Here is a 14,926-nt window from a genome sequence, read left to right on the forward strand (position 1 = left end):
ATAAACTCAAATGGCTTAAATACTTAACATAAGATAAGAAACCATAATACTCATTACAGAAGACATAGGCTAAACATTCTCTGATATCAACTGTACAAGTGTTTTCCTAGGTCAGTTTCCCATGGCAATGGAAGTAAAAGCAAAAGCAAACCAGTGGGACCTAATCAAATGTACAAATTTTGCACAGCAAAGGAAACCATAAAAAAAAGACAATCTATGAAATGGGAGAAAATAGTTTCAAATGATGGAGGCAACAAGGGCTTAATCTCCAAAATGTGCAAACAACTCATACAACTGAACAACAACACAATCAAAAAATGGTTAGAACACCTCAATAGGCATTTCTCTAAAGAAGACATACAGATGGCCAACAGGCACATGAATAAAAGCTCAACCTCACTAATTTTAGAGAATTGCAAACCAAAACTACAATGAGATACTACTTCACACCAGTCAGAATGGCCATCTTTAGTAAGTCTACAGATAACAAATGCTGGAGAGGTTTTGGAGAAAAGGGAACCCTCCTACACTGTTGGTGGGAATGTAGATTGGTACAATCACTATGGAAAACTCCATGGAAATACCTCAATAAACTAAATCTAGAACCACTACATGATCCAGCAATCACACTCCTGGACCTATATCGGGACAAAACTTTCATTGAAAAAGATACATGCACCCCTATGTTCATTGCAGACAATAGCCAAGACATGGAGACCTCCAAAATGTCCTTTGACAGATGAATGTATTAAGAACCTGTGGTATGAAATTCTACTCAGCTGTTAAAAAAAATGCTATTTGCAGCAACATGGATGAAACTAGAGACTCTCATACTAAGCGAAGTCAGAAAGGAAGACAAATACTGTATGATATCACTTATATCTGGCATCTAATATATGGCACAAATGGACCTGTCTACAGAACAGAAACAAACTCATGGACGTGGAGAGCAGACTTGTGGTTGCCAAGGTGGAATGGGAGATAGTGGGATGAACTGGGAGTTTGGGGTTAGTAGATGCAAACTATTGCATTTGGAGTGCATAAGCAATGAGATCCTGCTATACAGAACAGGAAACTTTATCTAATCACTTGTGATGGAATATGATGGAGGATAATGTGAGAAAAGGAAAGTATATATTTGTATAACTGGGTCCATTTGCTATGCAGCAGGGATTGACAGAATATTATAAATCAGCTGTAATAAAAAAAGAGACTATGATGAGTACTATGAATACAGAGATTTAAAAGGTTGATCCCTTTCCTAAAGAGCTCACTTAGTAGCTGCAGGTACATATTGATTATTCATTGATATATACTGATCATAACCCATGATAAAAGCTGTGGTAGAGAGGTGTGGAAAGTGCTGTTTCTGAAACAGACTAAAAGAAAGGATTAGTTTTTCTACTAAAACCTGCTACTAAAAACTAATAGAAGGACTATGGAGGGATACAGAGAAAAGCTGATATTGGAACTATGAGGATTTTATCTCTATATATGTTTTGGATAATTAGAGAACTTTCCTCTAGAAATGAGTTGTGCCTAACTTTTATACTATGTGCTATGCTTTGGAATTTGGGGGGTTTTTACCCTGGGTAAACATTTAATATACTTAAAAATCAAAATAGATGCCTACTTAGACTTACAACAGGGTCTGGAAAAACTCTTGTCAGTACTGGTTAACTCTTTAAGCACAGGATTTTGTATGGGTCTCTGTGCACTAATTTCTCATCTCTCAAAATAATCAATACTAGTTTCTTCCATTAAGGATATTTGTAAGAATTAAGTGAGTTAATGCATGTAAAGCAGTTAATGATAGTATAACTCAAGAAACATTAGGTATTATCATTATTAAGACTAGGTGAGAGTAAAATTACAGATATATCAAAAAGTGCAACACCTGAAACTGACACAACATTATAACCAACTACACTTTACTTAAAAGAATAGAAACAAAAATGCCCAAAACACTAAAAAAATGGTGGAGTAATTGGGAGAAATTGGAAAATAATTACTTTTCATTGAATGTCTGCTTGAAGGTTTGATGGAGATGAGAGACTAGGTTTATAAGTCATTATTTGGAATATTTCCAGGAAAAATAGTGACAATTCTAGTTTCATGAGGAATAATTATTCTATATTTTAGTTGTTTTTGGTTTCAATGATCATATATGATGAATAACAAACAACTCTGGATTTAGATGTTAGTATTTTACTATGGCTGTTTACACTTAGTTATCTAATTGCTTATTTTATTGATGTTTTGCAGATAAATTTTCCAGCAACAGTTGTGATGCAACTAACAAATATTTTCTATTCTGGTTCGTTATCATACATTTGCATTTGATTTGTCTGATTGCTGCAGGTGGAAACAATAGGTGATGCATACTGTGTTGCTGCAGGGCTCCACAGAAAAAGCCTTTGCCATGCTAAACCCATTGCTCTGATGGCCCTGAAGATGATGGAACTTTCAGAAGAGGTGCTGACACCTGATGGAAGACCAATTCAGGTAACCCTCTCAACAATATTGTTTGAGTAATAATGCACGTTTAACTAAAGAGGGTAAGAAATTCCTTTCTGTATTGTACTTAATATAACTTAACTTAGAAATAGTTCCTCAAGGAAGAGAGATTACTAGATATAATACATAGACCCAGGAAAAGAACAAATGGAGTATGACCCAAAATAAGAAAATGGTGTATGGAAGACACAGGTATATAGAGGAAAGAAAGAGCTAAGGGGTTAAACCTGCTATCAGTAACCAACTCAGCAATACCAAGCCAGGTCGATGATGAGAAACAGTTGGAGAGATAATCCAAAGAGCAAGAAATAAGGAACAAGAAGTGAAGGACCTGGACAACTTCTTGTGGATAGTGCACAAGTGTTCCTTATGAAGCCTCAGATGCTAGGGTCACCTCTGATTTTTTTTTTTTTTTTAATATGGCAGTGTTTGAAGGTTGGAGCTTAACACCGAGGAAACAAAAAAATCTGAAAATGTTGGAAAACTTTCTCCAGTAGTTAAGGATCCAGCATTGTCACTGCTGTGGCTTGGGTCACTACTGTGGTGTGGGCTCAGTCCTGGTCCAGGAACTTCTATATGCCATGGTGGCAAAAAAAAAAGGAAGAAAAACTGAAATATGTAGCTCCTGGTATGTTGTACTTTTTTTAGTACTGATAGCTTTCTCCAATCTGCGATCTATCCGTCTCTGGGAATGAATGAGGTCAGTTAGCTAAGTTTCTGCCACCAACTGATAGATCCGAATACTGTTATTACTATGACTCCTTATAAACCAAAAATCTTGTATTTGGCAAAGGAACTTTGAATTTAAGGCACCCTTTTTATAACAGTTCATCAAACATGGATTTAAAAAAAGCCAGAAAAACAGAGCCACGAAATGTGAGTACATTTCTTATTTGACAGTAGGGAAAAGTAGATACTCTGAGAAACACTTCTGATTAAAATTATTAACATGTGGTATTAAATAATTTTTAAATATTTTTAAAAGATACTGGTCATATCACTGAACTCAGGAAAGTGAGAAGTGTGCTAATCACATTATATGTGTAGATTGAACAAAATTTAATGGTGAACTCAAGTGCTCTGTTATTAGCAGTGATAACAAGAAACTAGGAAATACTGTCTCTCCATGAGGAAAGTAAACTTCAATCCCCTTATCAAAGAAATTCCACAGTTAAAATTCTCTGGAAAATGAGTGGCTAATATTAAAAACAAAACAAAATAAAGCAAAAAAAGAAAAAGAAAACAAAAACACAAACTCACATGGAAAGACAAAGTACCATGGACAAGAACCAGTATAAATAAGGATGAGAAAAATAGTTCTCTGTGTTGTCAGATATCAAAATTGTCAAGACACAGGATTAAAAATAGAATGCTTAATATAATTAAAGAAATAAAAGAGAAGCTTAAAAATTTTTGTCTGGAATAAGTAGATTTTAAAAAGAACTGGACAACTTCTAAACAATCAACACAATAAAAATAAATTAAAAAAATTAAAACCCAAACACACCCAAAAACAAAACAGAAACAGAAACCCTCAGTGGATGAAATTAGAAGCAAAATAGACACAGCTGAAGAAAGTATCTGTAAATAAGTCCTGAGAATTAAAAATAGAGAAATATGAAAAAAAGAACGTAAAATGTGTATGTTATGTAAGAGACATTATGTTCTCAATTGGAATTCCAAGTGAAGGTAACAGAGGGAATGCAAAAGATGGATTTTTTTCCTGAAACTATTAAAATAAACAAATCAGCTCTCAGACACAGTAATCCTAAAGGATTCTTCAAAGAAAATCATAGGGATCAAAAATTATATCTTTCTTTTACATTAATGTACATTTTATTTTTAAGTAATGAATTCCTTATTTTTATGTTGTACTTCATTTGTATTTAATTCCATAATATATCTGCAACTTATATCTACATTTAATGGAACATATATATATATTAATTGAAGTGTAGTTAATTTACAATGTCATGGTATTTTCAAGTTTTCAGTGCAGCAATACAGATTTATTTATATAGCTATATAAACATATAATTTATTTATACAAAGTCTTCTTTTATTTATAAAAGAATCACAAAGAATATATATGTATTATTATCCCTTATAAGTTATTACAAATTATTGAGTAACATTCCCCATGCTTTACAATAGGTCCTTGTTAGTTGTCTGTTTTATATATAGTAGTGTACATGTTTAAGCCCAGATTCATAATGTATTTCTCCCACCCATTCCTTTTTGGTAAACATAAGTTTGATTTCTATGTGTGTAGATCTATTTCTTTCTGTAATTCATTTGTATTTTTTTTAAGATTACACATGTATGTGATATATAATAGTTGTATTTCTATGCCTGGCTTACTTCACTTAGGTATGATGATCTCTAGGGCCATCCATATTGCTGCAACTGGCAATATTTCATTCCTTTTTGTAAGTAACATTTCACTGTGCATGTATTATGTATTTGTATATATTCATACACGCCCAATTCTCTTTATCCATTCATCTGATGGACACTTCAGTGTCTTAGCTATTGCTTCAGTGAACATTAGGGTGTGTATATCTTTTCAAAATTAGACTGTTCTCTGGAATGGGATTGCAGGATCATATGGTAACCCTATGTTTATTTTTTGAAGACTCTTGATACTGTTTTTCATAGTTGGTGTACCAATTTACATTCCCACCAACAGTGTAGGAGGATTCCTTTTTCTCCACACTCTATCCAGAATTTATGATTTGTAGACTTTTTGATGGTTACCATTATGGCCAATTTGAGATAATGGCTAATTGCAGTTTGATCTGCATTTTTCTCATGATTTGCAGTGTAGAGCATCTTTCCATATGCCTGTTGGCCATCTGTATGTCTTCTTTGGAGAAATGTCTCTAAGGCTTTTGCCCAGTTTTTTTATTGGATTGTGTGTTTTTGTTTGTTTTTTGTTTGTTTGACATTGAGCTGTATGAGCAGTTTGTGTGTTTTGAGTTTAATCCCTTGCCAATAAAATCACTTGCAAATATTTTCTTTTATTCTTTAAGTTGTATTTTCATTTTGTTTACGGTTTCCTTTACTATGCAAAAAGGTTTTAAGTTTGATTAGGTCCCATTTGTTTATTTTTGCTTTTATTTCCATTCCTCTAGAAAATGGATCCAAAAAATTATTGCTGAAAATTATGTCAAAGGGTGTTCTTCCTATGTTTTTCTCTAGGGGTTTCCTCTAGGAGTTTATTTATCTGATCTTATATTTAGGTCTTTAATACATTTTGAGGTTTTGTGGGGTTTTTTTGTATCTGGTGACAGATAATGCTCAAATTTTATTCTTTTACATTAAGTTTTCTGTTTTCTCAGCACTACTTCTTGAAGAGACTCTTTTCTCTGTTGTATATACTTGCTTCCTTTGTCATAAATTAATTTATCATAGGTGTGCACATTTACTGTTTAGCTTTCTATCCTATTCTATAGACCTATATGTCTTTTTCTGCCAGTACTATATTTTTATCACTGTAGAGTATAGTCTGAATTCAGGGATCCTGATTTCTCCAGCTCAGTTCTTCTTACTCAAGATTGCTTTGATCTTTTTGGAGTCTTTTGTGTTTCTCTACAAATTTTAAAATTATTTGAAAATGCCATTAGTAATTTGATGGGATTACACTGAATCTGTACATTACATTGGGTAGATTGTCATTTTGACAATATTTTTTCTTCCAGTCCAAGAGCATGGTATATCTTTCCATCTGTTTGTGTCATCTTCAGTTTCTTCAATCAGCGTCTTACAGTTTTCAGAGTACAGGTCTTTTGCCTTTTTTTTTTTTTGTCTTTTTGCTATTTCTTGGGCTGCTCCCGCGGCATATGGAGGTTCCCAGGCTAGGGGTCGAATCGGAGCTGTAGCCACAGGCCTACACCAGAGCCACAGCAACATGGGATCCGAGCCTCGTCTGCAACCTACACCACAGCTCACGGCAACGCCGGATCCTTAACCCACTGAGCAAGGGCAGGGACAGAACCTGCAACCTCATGGTTCCTAGTCGGATTCGTTAACCACTGCACCACGATGGGAACTCCTCTTTTGCCTCTTTAGGTGAATTTATTCCTAGGTAATTTATTCTCTTTGATGCAATCATACATGGAATTGTTTCCATAATTTCTCTTTCTGAAGTTTCATTGTTAGTATATTAAAATGCAACAGATTTCTATGTATTTATGTATTCTGCATCTTTATAAAATTCATTGATGTGCTCCAGATTTTCTATGTATAATAACATGTCACATGCAAACAGTTATATTTGTATTTCTTTTTCAATTTGGATTACTTCTATTTATTTTTATTGTCTGATTGCTGTGGCTGTGACTTACAAAACTATATAGAATAAAAATGGTGTAAGTGGGCATCCATGTCTTGTTCCTGATCATAGCAGAAATGCTGTCACCATTTCATCAGTGAGTATTATGTTAGCTCTAAGTTTGTCATATATGGCCTTTATTATGTTGAGGTAGTTTCCCTCTAGCCCACTTTCTAGAGAGTTTTTATCATAAATGAGTGTTAAACTTTGTCAAAAGCTTTTTCTGCATATACTGGGAAGATCATGTTTTTTTCTTCCTCTTCTTCAGTTTGTTAATGTGTTGTATCACACTGATTGATTTGTAGATATTGAAAAATCCTTGCATCCCTGGGATAAATCCCACTTGATTATGGTGTACAATCTTTTTAATATATTATTGGATTTGGTTTGCTAGTATTTTGTTGAGGATTTTTGTATCTATGTTCATCAGTGATATTGGCCTGTAATTTTCTCTTTTTTTGTGGCATCTTTCTCTGGTTTGGGTATCAGGGTAATAGTGGGCTAATAGAATGTGTTTGGAAATATTATATATTTATTGTTATAAATAGTTGATTCACACTGTTATATTAGTTCAGGTGTACAACTTAGGGATTCAAAAATTTTATAGATTATACTCCATTTATATTTATTATAAAAATTTTGTACATATCCCCTATGTTACATATATATCCTTATAGCTTATTTATTGTGTACATAGTTTGTACTTTGTAATCCTCTATTCCTATCTTCTTCTCGCCTCTTCATTTTCCATAATTGTAAACAGTAGTTTCTTTCAGTGTCTGTGAGTCTGTTTCTTTCTTGTTATATTTACTATTTTGTGTTCTTAGATTCCACACTTAAATTATAATATACACTATTTGTCTTTCTCTAACTTATTTCACTAAACATAGTATCCTCCAATTCCACTCATATGTTGCAACTAGCATAATTTCATTCTTTTTTATGGCTGAGTAGTATTCTATAGTCTGTGTTTGTGTGTACACACACACACAAATATAAAGTCCCACCCACCAGAGCTCTTTATAGACAGGCAAAAGCAAAGAGAATTCAGTACCATTAAACCATCTTTACAACAAATACTAAAAGTACTTCTCCAGGTCAAAAAGAAAAGGCCAAAACTAGAAACAAAAATATTACAAATGATAAGGCTCACTGGTAAACGCAAATATATAGTAAAGACAGGAAATTATCCCCACAGAAATAGGCTACCAATACCAGTAATCATGAGTTGGGTAAAGATGTGGCATAATGGAGATGCACTTGCAATTAAGAGAAAAAAAGACTTAAAACAATTTTGTGTATGTATATATAGACTCGTATCAAAACTTCATGAAAACTGCAAAACAAAAAATGATAATAGATATGCACACAAATAAGAAAAAGCAATCCGAACATAACAATAAAGATAATTATGAAACCACAAGAGAAGGGAAGAAAAAAGACCAACAAAAACAAATCCAAAACAATTAATAAAATGGCAATAAGTATATACATATCAATAATTGCCTTAAATATTAATAGACTAAATGCCCCAACCAAAAGACATAGACTGGCCAAATGGATACAAAAACAAGACCAATATACATGATGTCTTCAGGAGAGCCACTTCAGTTCTAGGGACACATACAAATTGAAAATGAGAGGATGGAAGTAAATATTCCATACAAATGGAAATCAAAAGAAAGCTGGAGTACAAATACTCATATCAGAAAAAATAGACCTTAACATAAAGTCTATTATAAGACACAAAGAAGGACATTACATAATGATTGAAGGATCAATCCAAGAAGAAGATATAACAACATACACATTGTGTGTGTATATATATATACATGTACATTGAAGGCAAAGGTCTTCAGACTAATTATCAGTGTGAACTCCTCTGGAGATGGCCATTTTGGAAAAATTTGGCCTATCCATCAGGATCGCCTCAATATATAAGGCAACTGCTAACAACCTTAAAAGAAGAAATTGACAATAATGCAACAATGGTGGGGGACTTCAACACCCCATGTACAGCAGTAGACAGATCATCTAGACAAAAAAAAAACCAAAGAAACACAGGCCTTAAATGATGGATTAGACTAGATGGACTTAATAGTTAGAAAACATCCCATTCAATAACATTCTTCTCAAGTGCACACAGAATGTTCTCTAAGATCATATTCTGGGCCACAATCCAGCCTTAGTAAATTTAGAAAATTGAAATTGTGTCAAACATCTTTTCCAACCACAATACTATACCACTGGAAATCAACAAGAACAACAACAACAACAAAATCTGCAAAAAACACAAACGTGTAGAGACTAAATAATCAATTTATCACTGAATATATCAAAGAGGGAATTTTAGAAAACACCTAGAAGCATATGAAAACAGAAAAACAACAATCCAAAACCTGTGGGATACAGCAAAAGCAATTCTAAGAGGGAAGTTTAGAGCAATACAAGGCTACCTCAGGAAACAGGAAAAATCTCAAATAAACATAACTTTACACATAAAGCAAAGTTTTAGGAACTAGAAAAGCAAACTAGAAAAAGAAGAACAGAAAAAACCCAAAGTTATCAGAAGGAAAGAAATCATAAAGATCGGAGCAGAAATTAGAGAAACAGAAACAAATAAAACCATAGAAAAGATCAATGGAACGAAAAGCTGGTTCTTTGAAAAGATCAACAAAAATTGATTAACAAGACTCATCAAGGAAAAAAAAGCGGGTTCAAATCAATACAATTAGAAGTGAAAAAGTAGAGGTTACAATGGACATCGTGAAAATACAAAGTATCATAAGAGACAACTAAAAGCAACTGTATACTAATAAAACAACAGCCTAGAAAAAATGGGCAAATTCTTAGAAAGGTATAATCTTCCAAGACTAAACCAAGACAAAATGTAAAAGATGAACAAACCAATCAAAAGTACTGAAATTAAAACTGTGATTTAAAAACTTCCACCAAAATCCAGGAACAAATGGCTTCATAGTTGAATTTTATGAAAATTTAGAGAAAAGTTAACACCTGTCCTTCTGAAACTATTCTTAAAAATTTCAGTGGAAGGAACACTCCCAAACTCATTCTATGAGGCCACCATAGCCCTGATACCAAAACCAGACAAAGATACGCCACAAAAAAAGAGAAAATTACAGGCCAATATCACTGATGAACATAGATGCAAAAATCCTCCACAAAGTACTAGCAAACCGAATCCAGCAATACATTAAAAGGATTGTGCATCATGATCAAGTGGGATTTATCTCAGGGATGCAAGGATTTTTCAATAACCACAAATCAATCAGTGTGATACAGCACATTAACAAACTGAAGATTAAAAACCATATAATCATCTCAGTAAGTGCAGAAAAAGCTTTTGACAAAACCCAACACCCATTCCTGATATAAACCCTCCAGAAAGTGGACATAGAGGGAACCTACCTCAACATGATAATCCCATATATGAAAAACCCACAGCTAATATCATTCTCAATGGTGAAAAGCTGAAAAAATTCTTGCTAAAATCAGGAACAAGGCACTCTCACCACTACTACTCAACATAGTTTTGGAAAACCTAGCCACAACAATCAGAGAAGAAAAATAAATAAATAAAAGGAATTCAAATTTTAAAGGAAGAAGTAAAACTCTCACTGTTTGCCAATGACATGATTCTATACCTAGAAAATCCTAACGACATTACCAGAAAACTGTTAGAGCTTATCAATGAATTTGGCAAAGTTGAAGGATACAAAATTAATACACAGAAATTGACTGCATTTCTATATAGTAACATTGAGATTAGAAAGAGAAATTAGAGAAACAATCCCATTTGCCATCACATCAAAAAGAATAAATTACCTACTTAAAGAGGCAAAAGACCTGTACTCTGAAAACTATTAGATGCTGATGAAAGAGATCAAAGATGATACAAACAGAAAAATATACCATGTTCTTGGAAATGAAAAAAATCAATGAGGTCAAAATATCTATACTACTCAAGGCAATCTACAAATTCTATGCAATACCTATCAAATTCCAGTGGCATTTTTCATAGAACTAGAACAAAATATTTAAAGTTTGTTTGGAAGCACAAAAGACCCAGAATAGCCAAAGCCATCCTGAGAAAGGAAAAATGAATCTGGAGGAATCAGACACCCTGATATCAGACTATACTACAAAGCTACAGTCATAAAAACAGTATGGTACTGGCACAAAAACAGAAACATAGATCAGTGTAACCAGATAGAAAGCCCAGAATTAAACCCAAACATCTATGGTCAGCTAATCTATGACAAAGGAGGCAAGAATATATAATGGAGAAAAGACAGTCTCTTTGATAAGTGGTGCTGGGAAAACTGGACAGCTACAGGTAAAGGAATGAAATTAGGACACTCCCTAACACCATACACAAAAATAAACTCAAAATTGATTAAAGACCTAAATATAATACCATATACTATAAAAGTCTTAGAGGAAAACATAGTTTGAACACTCTCTGACAAACCACACCAATATCTGCTCAGATCCACTCCCTAGAGTAGTGACAATGAAAACAAAAAACAAACAAATGGGACCTAATTAAACTTAAAAAGTTTTTGCACAGCAAAGGAAACCCTTAACAAAATGAAAAGACATCCCACAGCATGGGAGAAAATATTTGCAAATGAAGCAACTGACAAGGAATTATCTCTAAAATGTGCAAATACCTCCTGCAGCTCAATACCAAAAAAGCAAACAATGCCATCAAAAAAATTGTCAGAAGATCTAAACAGACAATTCTCCAAAAAAGACTTACAGATGGCCAAAAAAATACATGAAAAATGTTCAATGTCACTAATTATTAGAGAAATTCAAATCAAAACTACTGAGGTACTACCTTACACCAGCCAGAATGGTCATCATCAAAAAGTTACAAACGATACATTCTGGAGAGGGTGTAGAGATAAGGGAACCCACTTGCACTATTGGTTGGATCTAAATTAGTGCAACCACTATGGAAAACTGTATGGAGATTCCTCAAAAAACTGAAAATTGAATTAACATTTGATCCAGGCAGTTCCATTCCTGGGCTTCTATCCAGAGAAAACTATGACTCCGAAACATACATGTACCCAATGTTCATTGCAGCACTATATACAGTGGTCAAGACATGGAAGCAGTCTAAATGTCCATGGTCAGAGAAGTGGATAAAGAAGGTGTAGTACATATACTGAATGGAATATTAGCTATAAAAAGAAGTGAAATAATGACATTTGCAGCAACATGGATGGACCTAGAAATTACCATGCTATGTAAAGTTAGTCAGACATGAGACACAAAAATTACATGCTATCACTTATATGTGGAGTCCAAAAGAAAAAAAAAAGATACAGTGAAGTTATTTGTAGAACAGAAACTGACTCACAGACTTTGAAAAACTATGTTTACCAAAGGAGACACAGGTTGGTGTTGGGGAGAGGGATAGGCTGGGGGTTTGGGATGAAAAAGTTGTAAAATTGGGTTGTGATGATGGTTGTACAAATATAATAAAAATTCACTGAATTACAGAAATAAAATAAAATTTAAAAAGCAAAAAAAACAACAAAAAAAATCCTGAGAGTTCCCACTGAAGTAGAGTGGGTAAAGAATCCCACTGCAACAGCTTTGGTGTGGTTGAATCTCTAGCACAGCAAAGTGGGTTAAAGGATCTGGCATTGCCACAGTTTGTAGCTGTGCCTCAGATTCAATCCCTGGCCCAGGAACTTCCGTATATCTTGGGTGTGGCCATTGCAAAAAAAAAAAAAAAAAACAACTAAAAACAAACAAACAAACAAAAAACTTTTTAAAAAGAGTGATTAGATTTTAAATATTTTATCAATATATTGTTGATTCTACTGGCTAAATATATGGAAATGTGTATCCCTATACGATATCTGATTTCTTGTAAATTAAAAATAGACAATTGAAGAAAAGCAAAATCAGATTTATATTCTTTCCTCTTTTTTTAAGATACTTATATTGGGATTTCATTACTTGATAGTATAACTCTGAAGTTCCCACTGTGCTGCAGGGGGTTAAAAATTCTACTGAAGTGGCTCAGGTCACTGTGGAAGCATGGATTTGATCTCTGGCTTGGCTCAGTGGGTTAAAGAATCTAGTGTTGCCACAGTTGTGGCTTGGATTCAATCCCTGAGAATTTCCATATGTCATGAGTGTGGCCATAAAAAGAAAGATAAGACAGTTGTATAATTTTATTCTGCTTCTTAATCTTGTGAACCTAATCTTACCAAAGTATTTGAAGAGTTTTAGTGCTAAAAGTCTTAACTTTTACTAACAGTTTAACTACTCATTGAGTAAAATAACAAAATGTTGATGACTGCTGACTAGACAGTGTAATTAAACATATATTAGAAAGACAAGTACATTTTCATGATTAAGGATTTTGAAGAAGATTGAATTAGCATGTCCAAATATCTAATTTTACTTTTGGACTTGAGTGTTTTAAAAAATAATTTCATTGAGTATCATTACATAGGCATACAAATTCAAATTCCCTTTATTAGTTCAAAGAACAGTGTGTTTTATATAATGAGACAATTATAGAGTGATTGTGAAATAGGATTTAAAAACAATGTGTAATCATGTTGTACAACCAACGTGGTTTGCAATCTCACTTGCAAATCAGGGAAACACTGTATTTCTTCTAGCTACCTAATCTAAAGGCAAGAATATTAATTTACAATTTATATATATTATAATATATTAAATTCCAGCTTCTTAAGCTTCATCATAGCCTTCTAATGAGCTTAAAGGATTTTTTGTGATGATGAAATAATTATTCTCTAATTTTTACATAGTGGTTATTTATAAAGAAAACCTGATGGTATTTTAATATTTTGAGTGATTTGCTCTTTGCAAATATTGCAGTATTTAATTAACCCCATAAGATAACAGCTCAAGATAGTATTTAGAAAAAAGAACAACTAATTATTTGATGACCTGATTAACTCTCTATGATTCTTTGATGATTGTTTGTTTATAAAGTTTAGTAAGTTATAATTAGTACTTTTTCTTTTGGTCTTTTTCTGTCTTCTTTTTTAGGGCTGCACCCATGGCATATGGAGGTTCCCAGGCTAGGGGTCCAATTTGAGCTATAGCACATGGCCTATTCCAGAGCCACAGCAATGCTGGATCCAAGCCGTGTCTGTGACCTACAGCACAGCTTGCGGCAATGCTGGATCCTTAACCCACTGAGCGAGACCAAGGATCGAACCCGCACCCTCGTGGATGCTAGTGGGGACTGTTAACCACTGAACCATGATGGGAACTCCATATAATTAGTACCTTTCATCTTGAAATATGTATACTCATTTGAAATGTTCTACCTCTAGAATCTGTATCTAAGAAGAAAAACTTAAGGGGTTTGGAAGAACTGCATAGGCATTATATGAACTCACTGTTAAGGTCTTGAACCCAGTTCCCCTCATTTCTTGTGTTTATCCAATAGACACATTTGAATTTGCTTTTAATCACTTAGGTAGTGCATATAGTGGCAGTTTTAGTAGTGAATCATTGTTTTATTGCAACACTAACACACAAAGTACTATATATGGCTAATTTATGGCTAAATATGTTTTTTAATAAATCTGTACTGCAGACTGAGTTTATTTGGTTCTAGACGTGTGTTTATATTTTTTAAAAAATATGTTTAAAGTATTTTTTTACTAAGCCTGTACTGATAGATATGATTATAACAGAGTCTCTCCTTAGTTTGCTTCTGCTTGCTTTTTAGAGCTTGAGTCCTGTATACCCTCTTCAGATCTATCTTCTAACTCATTTATACTTCATTTGGTTATGAAAACCTACCCACTTAATACTTAGTATTGATTATAGCAGTTTATAGTTTTTGAAATTCCTTTATCTTACAAAATTTTAATGCTTTTAATATATATCCTTGATGATATCAGCCATAGTTAAACTCTTTGCTCAATAAATTCATTTTCTATAGTGCCTGTGGTCTATTACACTGTCCCCTCACTTAGTATTTAGTCATGTAACTTGTCTCCTGTGTGCTAATTTTTTTTTGTTTAAATGCTCAAGGTTTTATAT

General features: G+C 33.4%; 1 protein-coding gene across 1 annotated transcript in view; it reads left to right on the forward strand.

Moving 5' to 3' along the window:
• The window catches only part of GUCY1A2 (guanylate cyclase 1 soluble subunit alpha 2), a 398,753-nt gene that overhangs the window by 261,057 nt on the left and 122,770 nt on the right, over positions 1-14,926 (forward strand). The window contains exon 6 of the mRNA XM_047752790.1: positions 2,362-2,505. Coding sequence (XP_047608746.1) covers positions 2,362-2,505 — 144 coding nt within the window. The remainder of the gene's footprint in view (positions 1-2,361; positions 2,506-14,926) is intronic.

The sequence above is a fragment of the Phacochoerus africanus genome, chromosome 11, assembly GCF_016906955.1.
Source record: "Phacochoerus africanus isolate WHEZ1 chromosome 11, ROS_Pafr_v1, whole genome shotgun sequence".
Taxonomy (NCBI): Eukaryota; Metazoa; Chordata; class Mammalia; order Artiodactyla; family Suidae; genus Phacochoerus; species Phacochoerus africanus.